Source organism: Pelodiscus sinensis, chromosome 22 (genome assembly GCF_049634645.1).
Source record: "Pelodiscus sinensis isolate JC-2024 chromosome 22, ASM4963464v1, whole genome shotgun sequence".
Lineage (NCBI taxonomy): Eukaryota > Metazoa > Chordata > Testudines > Trionychidae > Pelodiscus > Pelodiscus sinensis.
The window spans coordinates 19,833,027-19,850,052 of record NC_134732.1 but is presented as its reverse complement, the minus strand read 5'-3'; the positions used below and the strand labels follow the sequence as shown (position 1 = coordinate 19,850,052).

The 17,026-nt window shown below is 45.6% G+C and overlaps 1 protein-coding gene, 1 long non-coding RNA gene and 4 other non-coding genes across 6 annotated transcripts in view; 1 reads left to right on the top strand and 5 right to left on the bottom strand.

Annotated features, from left to right (window-relative positions):
- The window catches only part of DIPK1B (divergent protein kinase domain 1B), a 56,042-nt gene extending 46,190 nt beyond the window's left edge, over positions 1-9,852 (top strand). The window contains exon 5 of the mRNA XM_075905323.1: positions 1,495-9,852. Coding sequence (XP_075761438.1) covers positions 1,495-2,307 — 813 coding nt within the window. The 3' untranslated portion in view covers positions 2,308-9,852. The remainder of the gene's footprint in view (positions 1-1,494) is intronic.
- On the bottom strand, positions 5,489-16,137 carry LOC102459471 (uncharacterized). The gene is made up of 6 exons (XR_012897169.1): positions 16,079-16,137; positions 14,228-14,275; positions 13,294-13,344; positions 12,315-12,363; positions 10,627-10,688; positions 5,489-5,740 (listed from the first exon to the last, which is right to left on the bottom strand). It is a non-coding gene; the product is annotated as an uncharacterized LOC102459471 (long non-coding RNA).
- On the bottom strand, positions 9,733-9,863 carry LOC112545422 (small nucleolar RNA SNORA17). The gene has a single exon (XR_003088889.1). It is a non-coding gene; the product is annotated as a small nucleolar RNA SNORA17 (small nucleolar RNA).
- On the bottom strand, positions 11,697-11,831 carry LOC112545423 (small nucleolar RNA SNORA43). The gene has a single exon (XR_003088891.1). It is a non-coding gene; the product is annotated as a small nucleolar RNA SNORA43 (small nucleolar RNA).
- On the bottom strand, positions 13,129-13,262 carry LOC112545425 (small nucleolar RNA SNORA17). The gene has a single exon (XR_003088893.1). It is a non-coding gene; the product is annotated as a small nucleolar RNA SNORA17 (small nucleolar RNA).
- On the bottom strand, positions 13,556-13,692 carry LOC112545424 (small nucleolar RNA SNORA43). Its single transcript, XR_003088892.1, has one exon. It is a non-coding gene; the product is annotated as a small nucleolar RNA SNORA43 (small nucleolar RNA).
- Positions 16,138-17,026: the final 889 nt, after the last annotated feature.

Genomic DNA, 17,026 nt, shown 5'->3' with positions numbered 1-17,026 from the left:
TGTCAAAAGAGGCAAAGAACAACAATTTTTCTCCCTCCTCCTGGCGATACCCTTTTAGATACTTGAAAACCACTATCGCGTCCCCTCTCAGTCTACTCCTTTCCTAACTAAACAAGCCCAGTTCTTTCAGTCTTCCCTCCTAGCTCACGGTCTCTCGACCTTTAATGATTCTTGTTGCTCTTCTCTGGACCCTCCTCCAATCAATCCAAATGCAATAGGTTTCTCGTGACAAAGGGGTTAGAGTCTCCCAGCAGACTGACTGTACTTCCAGGGCTGGCCCCAACAGGCGAACTACTGCACTCCAAGGGTGGCAGGCAGGCAGAGGGTGTGTCAAGAGCCCAGCCAAAGCATGCTGCACACTGCCTAGCCCTGTGAGAGCTTTTCTCACTTTAGAGCAGCTCTCAGCTGCAAAATGACTTTGAGGATCTAAAGGGCTGTAACCAGTTGGCTGCAGCAGAGCACGTGTCCCAGAATTATTCTAGCACTCATTGGCTATGTCTACACTGGCATGATTTTCCGGAAATGCTTAAAACGGAACAGTTTTCCGTTATAAGTATTTCCGGAAAAAGAGCGTCTACATTGGCAGGATGCTTTTCTGGAAAAGCCCTTTTTCCGGAAAAGCGTCCGTGGCCAATGTAGACGTGCTTTTCTGGAAAAAAAAACCCAATCGTCATTTTCGCGATCGGGGCTTTTTTCCAGAAAAGACTACTGTGCTGTCTACACTGGCCTTTTTCCGGAAAAAGGACTTTTGCCCAAGCAGGAGCAGCATAGTTTTTCCGGAAAAGCAGCTGATTTCTTACAGTAGATCATCAGTGCTTTTCCGGAAATTCAAGCTTATTCCGGAAAAGCGGCTGATTTTCCGGAATAAGTGGCGCAGTGTAGACACAGCCATTCAGAAAGGAAAAAAACAGGACCATGTAGCACTTTACAGACTAACAAGATGGTTTATTAGATGATGAGCTTTCGTGGGCCAGACCCACTTCCTCAGATCAAATAGTGGAAGAAAATTGTCACAACCATATATACCAAAGGATACAATTAAAAAAATGAACACATATGAAAAGGACAAATCAAATTTCAGAACAGATGGGGGGGGAGGTAAATGTCTGTGAGCTAATGATATCACCTCTAATATCGTTAGCTCACAGACATTCACCTCCCCCCCCCATCTCCCTTATGTTCTGAAATTTGATTTGTCCTTTTCATATGTGTTCATTTTTGTAATTGTATCCTTTGGTATATATGGTTGTGACAATTTTCTTCCACTATTTGATCTGAGGAAGTGGGTCTGGCCCATGAAAGCTCATCACCTAATAAACATCTTGTTAGTCTTTAAAGTACTACATAGTCCTGTTTTTTGTTTCAGCTACACCAGACTAACACATCTACATTTCTATCACTGTTCAGAAAGCAGTACTCTAACCCGCTGCCCGGAATTCATTTGCATAGTGGGTAACGTTTAAAAAGCTGATATGATTTCTTGTGTGTCCGCAGGCTAACCTAGGAGATCAGATGTCACTTGCAGCCTTGGTGAACCAAATCATCACCACAGCAGACGTGAACAAAGATGGGAAAGTGTCTTTGGCAGAGGCCAAATCCATCTGGGCTCTCCTTCATCTGAACGAATTCCTGCTCATGCTCTCCTTGCATGAGAAAGAGCATACCTCCAAGCTGCTGGGGCACTGCGGGGACTTGTATGTCACAGAGAAGATCCCTCACAACTCCCTCTACGGTACTAATGTCCCTCACTTCTTCCAGCCATTGCTGCCTTCCGCCATCCACCGGATTATTCACCAGTGGTTTGCCCCGGCCTGGCCCAGGAGAGCCAAAATCGCCATCGGACTTTTGGAGTTTGTGGAGGAGATATTCCATGGGACGTATGGGAACTTCTACATCTGCGAAACCAGCTTTAAGAACGTGGGCTACAATGACAAGTATGACTTCAAAATGGTCAACCTGAGGAAGGTGGCAACCGAGATGACCATCAGAGGGTTCCTCAAGGGCCGTCACTGTGAGCAGAATGTGGACTGCACCTACGGGAAGGACTGCATGGCAACTTGCGACAAACTCATGAAGCAGTGCAAGAGCGACATGGTCCAGCCCAACTTGGCGAAAGTCTGTGGGCTATTGCAGGACTACTTGCTGTACGGAGCGCCGTTTGACATGAAAGAAGAGCTGCAGAAGCAGCTACAAACTTGTATGACCCTTAGCGGCTTGGCTAGCCAAATGGAAGTGCACCACTCCCTTGTTTTGAACAATCTCAAGACCTTGCTTTGGAAGAAGATTTCCAACACCAAATATTCCTAACGGGGCAGCCATAACTGTAGGCTGTAGTGTTGGTAGCCAGTTAAGGATAAAAGTTCAACCCTCATCCTTCCACTGGAGGAACTGCACTGGAAGCAGGTAGTTCATATGGCTGCAGCCCCCTTTCCTTCATGAAAAACCCCTAGCAAAGCATCAATGACCCATCCCATTCAGCAAAACCATCAATAGTGTTGTTTAGGTCTGTAAAGAACATGATGCAAAGGAGAAATACCAAGAGCCTGGGTGAATAGGTTTGGGAGGAGAAGATAGAGGAAAACGACGAGGATTGATAAGTCTAGCTGCACCTCTTTCCTTCTAATTAAGGAACAATCACTAGTGCAGAAAGAGAATGAATGATCACGCTGTAATTGTCACATCTTATTTTGATGAAAACCCCTGATGTAAATAAATAGCTTTTATGTGAACAGCATGGGTAACCTTGATAGCGAAGAGCCTTTTAAATATCAGATTTCTGGCTACTGACCTGCAGATAAATCAGTTGGGGGCCGCAAACAAGAAAGAAGTCAAGTAAGTAGCAAACAAAAAAAAACCCTCATGGACGTGGCCCCCCAACAGAAAAGGAGAAAGACATTTCCCTAGGGTGGGGGGAGGCAGCCCTGAGCCTTGCGGGCTGGATCCAGGCAAGCCAGAGGCCACATCTGGCCCCCCGGGTTTCCCTATCCTTGCTTAAAAGGGTAGATTATCTCAGCTTGGAGTGTGCACAATTTATTTGAATGTCTGAATTTGATACGGTCAAATTCAGTTAGGCTGTGTCTACACTGGGCCACTTATTCCAGAAAATCAGCCGCTTTTCTGGAATAAGCTGCGAGCTGTCTACACTGGCCCTTGAATTTCCAGAAAAGCAACGATGCTCTACTGTACAAAATCAGCTGCTATTCCGGAAAAACTATTCTGCTCCCGCTCGGGCATAAGTCCTTATTCCAGAACACTGTTCCGGAAAAGGGCCAGTGTAGACAGCCCAGGAGTCTTTTCCAGAAAAAAGCCCCGATCGCGAAAATGGCGATCGGGGCTCTTTTCCGGAAAAGCGCGTCTACATTGGCCACAGACGCTTTTCCGGAAAAAGGGCTTTTCCGGAAAAGCAGCCTGCCAATGTAGACGCTCCTTTTCCGGAAAAACTGAAAACGGAATAGTATTCCGTTTTAAGCAGTTCCGGAAATTCATGCGTGTAGACACAGCCCTATAGTGCAGGAAGCAAATAGACAAGCACATCCACACACACTTTGATTCTGGTGGTTACACCAGAAGTGACTGACCCCATAAGTAAATAGGTCCTGGCAAATTCTAGGCTGAGAGAGAACAGTTGCTACATTTGCAAGAATGGGTATTGCCTGGTGGACCATAGCATTACTCATTTGCATAATTCTTATGATTTTACAGGGAGAGGAAAGCACTAATGGCTAGAACAGTCGGATAAAACTGACCTATACAAATGCAGAAAGTCTGCAAGAAAGGACATGAACTAAATTAACATGCAGTCATATATGCCACGTAGTATATTGTATCCCTCATCTAAAAACAATGCTCAAACTCCAGCTGGAGGCCAAGTCCACCCCTTGGTTTAATTGGCACTTTTAAAATTGGCAGGATATGAGCAGGAAATGAAAGGCTAATTCCACATGAATCCACTGCTTCTCCCCCCTTCCCCGCCCCTCCACACAGGAATTTCAGGCAATTTTTTAATAGGCAACAAAACCTAGTCTCACTCATTTGGTTGTCTGAACACTACCTGCTATTGAAGTACTGACCCTTTGTTTCCATTTGTATTCACTCAGAATAATCCTTTAAATGTTCAGAATGCTCTAAACACAATGGATGGAATGGGGAGCTTGGTTTATGTAAACCATTATTAGTTGATTCTCCTTTTCTGGCAAAATTGTCCGTTCTGTTAGACTGTGTACCGATGATCTAAGCATGCGGCTTTGTGAAGTGAAGCACACAGCTGAAGTACAATCACTAGGAAAAAAAAAATCTGTCCCACAGGATATATGGCCTCTGAAAGCAGTCTTTAATGCCACAGCCGTAAAGTTATGAACCCTCTGGAGTGGAGATATCAGTCTTTTCTATTAGTTCTATAAGATCATTACCACTCAATTGTTATTTATGGGGGAAACATTTTAGTGTCAACACTGCTCTAAATCTAGCTTGCGCAGCCAGTTTAACTTGCTTCCTAGAGACAAGCCAGCTTTGCACCATGACGATTCATACTCCAGAAGGCTAAGCATCTTTTGAGGGGGGATTTTTGTTGGGTTTGGGGCATCCGCTTCATTGGAACGGCCATAGAAGTTACGCAGGATCACACCTACACCATGCATCTTTTAACAATAAGGCTGTGTTGACACAGTCCAGTTGCTAAGAGTCAGCGTGTGTGAACTAGACCCGTATGCAGGAGTGCAAAGAGTGTGAACCCCCCCCTCCCCCCCCCCCCCGTCTCCCAAGTAAGCTTGCAAGCCTCCCTTCCCCATGCTCAGCTGGCTGGGGGAAGGCTGATTTCCCTCCCTTCCCCAAGAATGAGGCTGGGGCTGGGCCTTGCTCTTGGTGGAGTGGGACACGGGGGAGAGTGGGCATGGGGAGAACTGCTCCAGGCAGCTGGGGAAAGGCTGAAGTTCTCTCACTTGGGGGATTAGGAGGGTGCGTTCTCACCTTGCGGTCCACTTTTACAAAAAAATCATCCTGCCCCCCCCCGAAATTCCTGCACACAGGCTTGTGAAATACTTCCATCACCAACTAGGGGCTTTTGCTTTGTTGGCAGTAGAGCACTCCGGCTGACATAGCAGCCTTCACACTTGCAGTGGCAACGTTCGGTCATTCATGGGTTTGGGGTTTTTTAAAGCACGTGCAGACATAGCCATAGATCTGAGTTTCTAAAGGCCTAGTGACATGCCAGATTTCCCATCTTTCACCAGTTGAGAAGTGAATTTAAACTATTTTTTATAATTTAAGAAAAAATTGACAGGTTAAAATGACTATTATATTGTTGGATTAATTGGGTAGGCCCCTTTTCTCCGTAGACTGACACTTAAATGAAGCCCCCACTACGACAGGGGGAAAAAAAATCAATTTAAACTTTTTAAATTAGGTTCACTATCATTTGCTAATCTGAAAAAGCTTGGAAAATACACGCGCAGAATGTAGTTTATTAGGAACACACACAGAAGCAGAAGTGTGAAGATGACAACAGATGTTTATTCTTTATTGCACCTTGGCTAACCAGGTTACAGAGAACTTTTAGTGTTGCAAGGAATATATTTACATTACAGCATATTACAGTCACGTTCACTCACTTGTGTTTGCAGTGTCTTTGAGCCAGTGCATGGTAGAGGCTGAAGATGTACCTAGTAAACTTCAAAGTCAGAGATTCCAAATGGTTTCTTTTTCCATGTTGAAGTTTGTTAGGAAACAACCCCACAGGCATCATCTGCAAGCAAAGTGCCCCTGCATATTAGAATAAGAACTTCCAATAAATGCCACCCTCAAAACACTGACAGTGCACAAGATCCTGCTGCTAGTATACCCAGGATGTTGAACCAACGCAGGACTACTTAAGAGAATTTCATTTCTCAAAGAAAAACAGTCCATAAAATGAAACCCAGTTTTCCAGAAAAATCATGGGGTCAAAAGAAGCTTACATTTTTAACCACTCCATATCCAAGAACAGTGGGAACTGGCCAGTACGAAGAAATAAAGCAATTCATATGGACTCTCAGTGGTTACAATCTATCCCAGCACTGAAGGCCCTGACAGAAGGCCCTAAGCAACCTGAAATCTTTGACAGTGCATTTAAGTAATGAATACAGCTGTGTACAGGACCTATGTGCCAGGTTGAATTTCATTCCAAAGAATAATCCCGGTCCATTTAACAGAGGATACAGGGTTAAGAAACTATTCACAACCTCTTGACTTGACCACAACGACACTGACCCATTGGTTTCAGAGTAAGGGTCACTCAGGAAAAAGGTTAAAGACCTAATCATTTGAGACATTTTAGTAAGCCATAGACTTTTTTCAATCCTTTCTTGCTTGTGAAGGTCTTCGGAGTCCCTCTGAGTCCTCTGCCAGTTCCTTCATTTCCACCAATCATCAGCATAAAAGCAACTTTTAGCCACCTTCTACTTTATTTTCCAAGACACAAAAATTGAGTTAAAGACTCAAGCAACACTGAGTAAATCTTCTAGTTACTATATGTGGTAGAACCATGCTTAAGACAACCCTGGAAGTAAAGGCAACATAAGCTAAAGTGGGTTTCAAGACATGTTTGTGCTTGGTTAAATTATAATTTGCAACAATGCACATATGAAACCTCTCAATACATGTGCTTCTTGCCAGCTTAGTTTCTCACTATATCAGTAGTATTTCAACTTGTCCAAGTTTTTAAGTCATCCCAAGTTGATCTCTTATCGCTACACCTAGTGCAGGGTAGGCATGTAAAATCCCATTTAATTGGTTAAATGGGTAAATGTGGTGCTACCACTTTTTAACCACTTAACAGATGAAAGGGGGTTTGGGTGTTGCTCCAGCAGGACTGGAGTGCCCTCCCCACTGTGCCTGCCCTTCCCCCACTGGGGCTGCCACTGCAGCTCCTGGCCCTGACATGGGGCCGCTCCCAGGTACCCATTTAACTAGCCACCCATTAACATCCCTAGCACGGGGTAATCTATTTTTTAATCAAAATCCAAACTTCTTGGTCAAGGTGTAGTCAAGGTCCAGACTCCAGAGAAAATACTAAAATAAACACACAGCCCATTCGAAAGCATCCAGATTTGGCCCCCAGTCCACTTATTGACTACCCTGACCTAGCAGGATTGCCATAGCTCGGGACAAATCAAACTTTTCCATTGGATTTCTGTTCTGCATTCAAAATTTGATAGGATACATGAATTATCCTCAAAGGCCTGACATGGCTATGCAATTTTATAAATGCATCAACAACTGGTGAAGCGCTTAAATCAAATGTGTTGAAGTCTTAACCTACCACCTCTATTTACAGTGTGTCAAACATTTTCAGAGACATGAATTACATTTGCAGGAAATTACATATAAAAACCTGTTAAAATAACATTCAACTCAACTGACATTTCTATGGTCATCTAAGGTTGGCCCTTTCTGGACTAGCAGCTTGATGAACACAGTAGAATATAAAGCTCTTGGTTTCTCTTGGACTCATTTAGCTATACCCAGACACTGGAACAGTGACATTCATGAAGTATCATATGCAGTATCTAGACAGTGATAGGAACTAACTCAAGCATTAGCCAAATCTCTGAATTTCCTTGTACTCCTCAGTCTTAAGTCAAACCATTACTTAACTACATAGTTAGTCCAAAAGTCATTAGCTTACATTTTGCTCTGTACCTTAGACTGTAATTATGCGGATATCCCTGCCCCACAACTGTCTTGATTCTTAACTGGCTACCATTTTACTACAACCCCCCTTGAGACACAGCTATTCAATACACTATACCAAAAGCCGACCCCTTCAACTTCTCACATGTGATATGAACAGATACACAGAGGAAGTCACAAAAACATTTTTCACAACATTTACTTTTGAGTGTTCAACATATATGAGACTTATTTACAGATTAAGCCATAGAACGGAATGAGTCTGGATTCTGATGTATGAGTCAATGTGAAACCAGGCTTCTTTTCAAAAGATGTCTTACGAAGTCAGAACCATGGATGAGACCCCTATGAAGGTGGAGCTCATATCTGGATTGCTGTCTGGCTATGGGAAGATAATTAACTAGCACCATTAACACGTTGGGAAAGCCACTCAACGAGCAAAACTTCTGCACAGAAGCGATCTTAATACCGTGCAATTTTTACTTAAAACCTTGTTTTTTTACCTAATGTCAAGATTTGGCACCAGATTAATTGACATGTTCAAACCAGTATCTCCTTGAGTCACTGTATTTTAATCAAATGCTAGATTTCTATGCTACTTTCTGATTTTCTCAAATCTCCCCTTTCCTCCAGAGTTGGGGAGAGTCTTTCTGAATCCCCCCAGATGTGCCTACTGGCCCATGTGTCCCCCTGCACATCCCCAGCCCCACCTGCCGCCCCAGATGATTTAACCCCTCTGGGAATCCCTTCCATCAGCTCAACAGGACAAGGGTGGCTTCCAGCGGCTTGTTCCCCACCACTGCCTGCATGTGTCTGTGGCATGAGGGAGGTGTCTCTCTACCCCAGTGAAACAGAGCAACAGCCTGGGAGGTGGTGGCAAAGTGGAGCAGAGGCTGCTGCATTGCTTTGCTTCTCAGTGGCAAGTGCAGGGTGGCCAACCTCTGCTGCTACCCCAAGACAGGCCCTCAGGTAATCTGAGGCCTCCTCCCTTGAGGGAAGGGGTGCAATGAGGGAGGGGAGAAGAGGGTGGAGCAGGGACTGTGATGGGGGAAAGGTATGGGCACCCTCCGGGCTGTAGTGACTCGCGTGTCAGCAACCACGTGCAGTCCAGACTGCCACTGCTATGGGCCAGTGCCTTTTCCCCAATGAAATGGCTTTTTGCAGCCACTAGTTACTCACTTTGGCCCCTCTAACATGCACTTAATAAGGGCATTTTCCAACATTAAGTACTACCAGATTTTGTCAGGCTATTAGTCAAGGCCTTCAGGAGTTTTAGAATGCTGAATCCAACTACGGCCTATTCCTGTTCAGTCACCTTATAACAGCAGTGCAGTGGTGGGCTATCTGCACTGTACTCCAGAGATGAGATAGGGTTGCACAATTATTACGACATGCTCCTATCTTTGCTCTCTAATAATTTACAAGTTTGGAGGTCAAGCTTCTTTGCAGATGTATTCACATATAAACTCAGTAGAAAAATACTACACAAGCCAGTTCCACCAATTTTAAATAGACCTTCTCTTTAATCAAAGTATTCCACTGTCTTATTCCTCTCTTATGAAAGGGCTTCACTGAATTTCTGCAGTGTGGCCTGGATATTGAAAGTGTATTCTTTGATCTATTCCTTTATAATGTCTAAATTAATTTCTATATTCAAACCTGTGACATGACGAATGCTTTTGCTGTGTTAGAAAGGATTTTGCACAAAGCAGGCTGCGGCATGAAACCTCTTTTCCTTTATTTTGATATACATCTTAGTAAGACATGGAAACATACAATCAGCGACATGTTCTTTAGCAAATGTGTCTACTGCATTTAGCATAATTTTGTCAGCGAGACATAAGAAAAATGCTGTGCTTTAATAACAAAATTAACTATTATATTAATGCATCCAGACCATTTTAATTTGAAACCGAACAGTCCTTAAATGTGCTGATTATTTTAAAGGGTAAATGATTTTCATTTGCCAAAACAGTTAGTTAAAAACCTTAACACAAATCCAATCTCTACAGAACAGTCTGATGAAAATCAAACAAACAGCTCCTCACTTCTCCTCTTCACAATAACATTGTTTAGCTGCTATACATGTCTGCATCCATTCCTTAAGGATACAGGCTCAAAGCAGCCAATGCTTCCTGTCTGCCTCCTTCTGGCATAAAGACAACACTGCAGTCGTATTTATGTCTCTTCGGGGCAGATTAAAAAAGAGTGGCCTTTCCAAATGAAGTAGCAAACATCTCCCTTAGCTAGATGAACTTAGAGGCTCCACAATGCTAACATGCTAGTGATGGCCTACCCTGTGCCAGAGGATTAAGCAGTGTTAGCACACAAATGTGAGACAGTTTGGTTTCTAAGTTAGTTGCTGTTATCAGTAAATGTCATTTGAAGTAATACAGTTGTGCTTGTATGCATATGAATTTTAATGCTTAATATATTCACATTTAAGCATAATAAAACATAGTTTGAGCACTCATGTTCTATCAGTTTCCTACATTAGCCAGAAAAAAAGTTCCAGCTCACTCCCAGCGGACAATGATATACCACCATGATTGTTAGATATATACCCAATTTTTTAGTTTTATAAAAAGAATTTACAGGTTGAATTTAAAAATTCTTCTCAGACTAATTAACCCAAATATAATAAATATACGCAAAAGCACAGTGCTGAAAGAACCAAAGTGTGAAACTGATAACAAAAGTGAAGCTATCAATCTATTGCCCAAAATACACTGGGGACAGTAAGGGAGAGAAGGGTGACATCAGAAAAAATGGAAGATATTTCAGTCATTTAAGTTTATCAGTAACCTAGACAAGGACATTCTTTTATAAATATGGTCCCTCCCCACAAATCTGACCATGATGTTCCTTAAATATCAGGTTTTAGGCTCCAACTTACTGCACCAGCAGTGATGATGTGCCTGTAACATTAAATTCTGATTTTAAGGATGCCATAATACATACCTTTAACAGCATTTATATTACACAATTTCAAAGGAAATTAATGCTGTCGTCCTCAGAAGCAACTGTGAATAGGAGACAGAATATCAAACATTTGCAGAGCAAAGCACTGATTTTAAAATACTTCTCAGAGGATTTCTCTATTTTAAAATTACCCATTAAAATGTAAAACCCACTCAAGTGTTTTTATTTGCATGTAGGCATTATATTAACCCAGCAACATTCCTAGAATTCATGTGGTATTTGCTCACCCCCACCTTTTTGAATTATACAGGTTACACATTGCTCAAAGATCTCTACATGCCAACAAAATAGACACAAATATTTCTACTTCAATTCATAAATAACCAGAATTTACCTCTTTGGGCTTTCATTAACAAGTATGCCTATTCTCACAACCCAGAACTGAAGATAATGGATTAACATCTCAATAGAAGCATTACTTATGGTTTGTCTACATGGTAAATTAGGCAACAAAACTATATAGCAGTAGAATTAGATTGTTACAGACATAATGCAACAACTCGTCATGTGGCATTCTTATTCCAGGATAAGAATGTCCTTTTCCTATATAGCTTAAATTGCTGCCAAAGAGACATTAGATAAACTGGAAAAGTCACTCTTATTCCAGATACTTAGCATTTATATGATTGTTTTTGTATAACCAAAACACTCAAGTATCAGAGGGGTAGCCGTGTTAGTCTGAATCTGCAAAAGCGGCAAGGAGTCCTGTGGCACCTTATAGACTAACCGAAGTGTTGGAGCATAAGCTTTCATGGGCAAAGACCCACTTCGTCAGATGCAAGTGAGGTATTAAAACATTATCTCCAATTTACAGATAGCAGAATGGACACCAAGTGGCAATTTCCCCAAGACCAAAGAAAATTGTTTCAATAGCAAGCATAGGACTGAAGTTCCTGAAAATAGAACAGTCACATTTACTTGTCCTTGCATATAAGGATATAGGACCTATTCCCGGTGCAGCTAAAATTAGTGTACTTATAACTGCCTTTCAAAAGACATTTGCTCCATCTTCCACCGATTCTCTGGATAAATGCATACTTACTTAGAAACAATGTCAGGCTACTAATCATTCTGAGTGCTCACAATTTTCAGAACACTGAGTGTAGACATAGTCTCTTCCTCTCTGCCACCTAATGACACACACATGGCATGACAGCCACATGTGTAACGCCTCTTGGTGCATGGGACTATTATCATACAGAATGCTGAAGAGAAGCAGTGCTTCTTCTAAAATAAAAATCAAAGCATCAATAAACCAAAAAGAAAGCCAAAATAGGACCTCAACCATGAGCCTGAAATTGACATAATCACTCCTAAATTCCCTTTGTTGTTCAAAATACAGGGTATTTTAGAAAATGTATAGAGCTGCTGCATCTCATAAGCAGCTCCTCTGAGCTCTCCTCTCAGCATCTCTGCAAACTAAAGCAATGCAAATACCTGCCATTTTGCAGTTTAGAGTTGCACATTAAGGACTAGGCTAGCTACTTCCAAGTTCTGATCCAGACAACACATAAGCGTGTTTTAACATACCAGGTTCGTGTGCATTGCCTACACTCTAGGTGGTCAACATTGCTTGCAAACACAGTCCAACTCCTGTCTACATACGGGTTTAGCTGATGGTCTCTGGTGTATTACTTACAACGTACACACATTGTCTCCATGCTCACCTCATTTCTATAAGGCAGACTTCTTGGACCCCGGTATCATTTGCTTCTTCTGTCCCAAAAGACAAACACATTGTAAAACAATTGTAATCGTTCTAAAACTTGACATGGAAAGGAATTACAATTCCAGTGAGATGAAAAGGAGCTATGTTTGGATCTAGGATATTTCAGAGTTCACAGAAGTAGAGTTTGGATTCAGGCTCACCTCTGCAAACAAATGGAAATGAATACCCATCTAGCACATTATTCCCCCCATTAAAGGATCCCAGTCATGCAGAGTGAAATATAAGGACAGCTACACCTACAATTTTAAAGTTTGCCAAACACTGAGTAAACTGCAGTTCAGGAAAAACCTGGTCACAAAGGCTTATGAACAAGTTTGCAGCGCCCCACTCTTGCTGATCAAAACAGTGAATTTTCCCAGAAGACGTTGTTCTTCCTCTTTTTGATACTTTAAAACCACAATCTTCAGGGGACACTCAGGTGACTTGTAATTTCAGCTCCAACTGTCACTAAAAAATGGCTAGCCCCTAAACAGTGCATTACCAGCCGATAGCCACAACAGGTTAGTAGGTGCCAGTCCAACACAGGACAAGTGTCCGCACTGCAAAAGGCATCACCGTAATTTTTCCCAACAAAACGGGTAGACACACCAATTACCTTCTTACAGAGATGAATGCACTAAGGCAGAGCAGAGAAGCTATCCCTGCTCCTGTATGTAATACCTGCACTTAACAGAAAACTTACATCTCCACAGCTCTGAATCTTGCACCTTTCACTAACATTTTAAACAACTTAATGAAAAGAAACAAAATTAAGTGTCAGGCTGCTAATCATTCTGAGTGCTCACAATTTTCAGAACACTGAGCGTAGACACAGCCTCTTCCTCTCTGCCACCTGATGACACAAACATGGCACAGCAACCACATCTGCAACGCCTTTAGGGGCATATAGTGAAATCTGTATGAAATTAATGGCTCACCTCATGTCCAGGAGAAAATCTCCTGCATTTGTAGTAGTCACATGTACCACCCTGTAAAAACAGCAGCAACAAAAAATAAACGCTGTTTATAATACTCACTGAGACATACCTCAGAGGCCCACTACCGGTGTATCAGTGGGTTGCTGAAAGTAGTTTGGAAGACTAAGCTCTACAGCCAGACTGAATAATCACTTTTTTAATCTTACAAGGATAAAACAGCTACTTCTTTTGCAATTAGTTTGACTCTCCATAGTTTACTTATAAATGTAAGGCTATTAACCATTCTGAGTGCTCAAGGGTTTCAGAACACTGAGTGTAGACAAAGCCCCCTTACTCTATGCCCCCTGCAGACCAAAGATGACATGGCAGCCATCTTGTACGACTCAGGGCAGGGACCCATTTAATGTCAATGGTTGCATATATAAAAAGCAAATTGCGAAGATTTAAACTATATCAGTGAAGGTTCTGACGCACACTGAGCCAATAAAACAAAAATATTTGACATCAGTAAAGCCTTATAATTTCTTTATGCCTGTTTGTTCGTGCACCTAACTTCCCCTACATAACACTGCCACAGGACAACATGCAATCATTTCTACCTCAAACCCATATGTGCTTAGACTGGAATAATGTACCTGATTCTCAAGCAGACGCACTGCTCATTATAGGTAATTGCAAAGCAATGAATGGAAGACATTGAGCACCAATGTCACGTTTTAATACTGAGATTGTCTTGCAGACTGTTCCCTCCCCATTTGTAATCATACAACTAACTTACCTCTAGGACCTACAAGAAAAGTAACGTTAGGAAAATAATTCATGTATTTTCCATGTAATTTAGAAGCTGCAAATAATAACTAGCAGTAGGCAGCAAAATGTGCTTCATAATCACCATAACTTAAGGTAACTTTCTACTAGGCCTAAATTCACTCACTGGGTCTCTTTTCAGGACTCCACCTCCTTTCATGCCAGGATACTTTTGCTAAACATGAAAAAGAAAAAAAAAATCAGAAAAAGGGCATCATCAAACAGCTGCCTCCCACAAAACCAACATTTCTCTCTTCCTCACCCAAGAGCTCCCTTTCCTGAAAGCCCACTCCCCATTGCAACCTACTTTAGACCCCAACATCCCCCTCCCTCTGCACCACTTCACCATGGTCTGCACCATGACAGAGCCAGTAGGGTCACCGCAGCGGGGAGGGGAGGGGGCACCAGTGCTTTGGGACGGGCGCTGGGGGGGGGGGGGGGGGGGCAGCGCACAGGATACAAGTAGGGGGAAGTTGTAGGGGAGCCCAGCAATTTGGATACAGGCGGGGAGAGGGTTGAAACCCAGATTCACACACCCAGAGGGAGCGGGCCAGGCGCGAGGTTTGCAACCCTACAGACTCGGGGGGAGGGGAAAAAGGGGGGAGGCGCGCGGGGGGAGCAATTTGGATACAGGCAGGGAGGGGCTTGGAACAGGTTCACACAAGGGGGGAGGGAGCGGGCAAGGCACGGGGGGGTAGAACCCTACAGACTCACACACGGGGGGGGGGGAGCGGGCCAGACGAGGGGGGGTTAGAACCCTACAGACTCACACACGGGGGGGGGGGAGCGGGCCAGGCGGGGGGGGTAGAACCCTACAGACTCACACACGGGGGGAGGGAGCGGGCCAGGCGGGGGGGGTAGAACCCTACAGACTCACACACGGGGGGGGGGGGAGCGGGCCAGGCGGGGGGGGTAGAACCCTACAGACTCACACACGGGGGGGGGGGGGGAGCGGGCCAGGCGGGGAGGGGGTTAGAACCCTACAGACTCACACACGGGGGGAGGGAGCGGGCCAGGCGGGGGGGGTAGAACCCTACAGACTCACACACGGGGGGGGGGGGAGCGGGCCAGGCGGGGGGGGGTAGAACCCTACAGACTCACACACGGGGGGGGGGGAGCGGGCCAGGCGGGGGGGGTAGAACCCTACAGACTCACACACGGGGGGGGGGGGAGCGGGCCAGGCACGGGGGGGGGGGGGGTTAGAACCCTACAGACTCACACACGGGGGGGGGAGCGGGCCAGGCGGGGGGGTAGAACCCTACAGACTCACACACGGGGGGGGGGGGGGAGCGGGCCAGGCACGGGGGGGGGGGGTTAGAACCCTACAGACTCACACACGGGGGGGGGAGCGGGCCAGGCGGGGGGGTAGAACCCTACAGACTCACACACGGGGGGGGGGGGGGGGAGCGGGCCAGGCACGGGGGGGGGGGGGTTAGAACCCTACAGACTCACACACGGGGGGGAGCGGGCCAGGCGGGGGGGGTAGAACCCTACAGACTCACACACGGGGGGGGGGAGCGGGCCAGGCGGGGGGGGGGGGTAGAACCCTACAGACTCACACACGGGGGGGGGAGCGGGCCAGGCGGGGGGGGTAGAACCCTACAGACTCACACACGGGGGGGGGGAGCGGGCCAGGCGGGGGGGGGGGGTAGAACCCTACAGACTCACACACGGGGGGGGAGCGGGCCAGGCGGGGGGGGTAGAACCCTACAGACTCACACACGGGGGGGGAGCGGGCCAGGCGGGGGGGGTAGAACCCTACAGACTCACACACGGGGGGGGGGGAGCGGGCCAGGCGGGGGGGGGGGTAGAACCCTACAGACTCACACACGGGGGGGGGGGCCAGGAGCAGCTCGGGGGCGGATACGGGCCTGGGGGGGGGCCCCGAGGCAGGGCCCCGCTGGGATGGGGAGCTGTCGCGCCCCTCCCCGCCCCCGCCCACCGCGGGGAAAAAGGCCCGGCCCCTCCCCCCACTCACCGCTCTCCGCGGCTTGTTGAGAGAAAAAAGGCCGGGCCCCTCCGCGCCTTGCGCTTATATAGAGCGACCCGCCGGGAGCCCGAGAAGGACAAAAAGCCCCACCCGCCGCGGCCGCAGACACACTCGCCCGCCCCCTGCTGGACAGGCGCGCGAAGTGCAGCGAGCAGGCTTCGGGCTCGGGGAAGGGCGGTGGAGAAGCAGCTGGAGGGCGAGGCAAAAAAAAAAAAAAGTTAGTTGGGGCCCATATGACCAATCTATGGCATTAAAAAAGCACCTGCCTCGCTCAACAGAGGAAAGCTTCCGAGGGGTAGATGCCTTAATGTGTAACTGGAAAAACTTGAAAAACAACAAGCAGCCCTGCAGCACCCTAAAGACTAACCAACCATGTAAACGGCATCATGAGCTTAATGGGACCGTCGACATGGCTTGTTAGTCTTTACGGTGCTTCTAGACCCTTCATTGTGCGTTAAGTTTCAAAACGGAAATACATTCAAAATAGCAGGCGGGTGTTTTTATTGCTTCTCCTGCGGCTGTTTGAGTCTATAATGCTCACATTTCCCAGCAGGGACACACGGGTTTCCTTTCAAAACATAATCACATGGGTGAAGCGTCTCCCACAATCCCATGACTCCAGGAGATGGAGCTTTCGAGAAATACCAACTTGCTCAAGAACTGTCAACACTGGAAAAAGATCTGTTAAGGCAGTGGAAAGAAAGGAAGGGAAACTAGCAATGGGGAGGAAGGAGAAGTGGGGTACAGCTGGATTAGAAACCCATTCCTGCCCAGGAATGAGAGGGAGTCATTTTATCCCTGAAATATCTCAACATGCATGCGCATGAGGAGACTGTTGCAGTGAAACTGATGGACTCAGTGTGAACGGGAAGCTAATTCAGTGAGACCTCTGCACCATTTCCACATTCAAGCAGTGCACATATGTAGAACCCTACA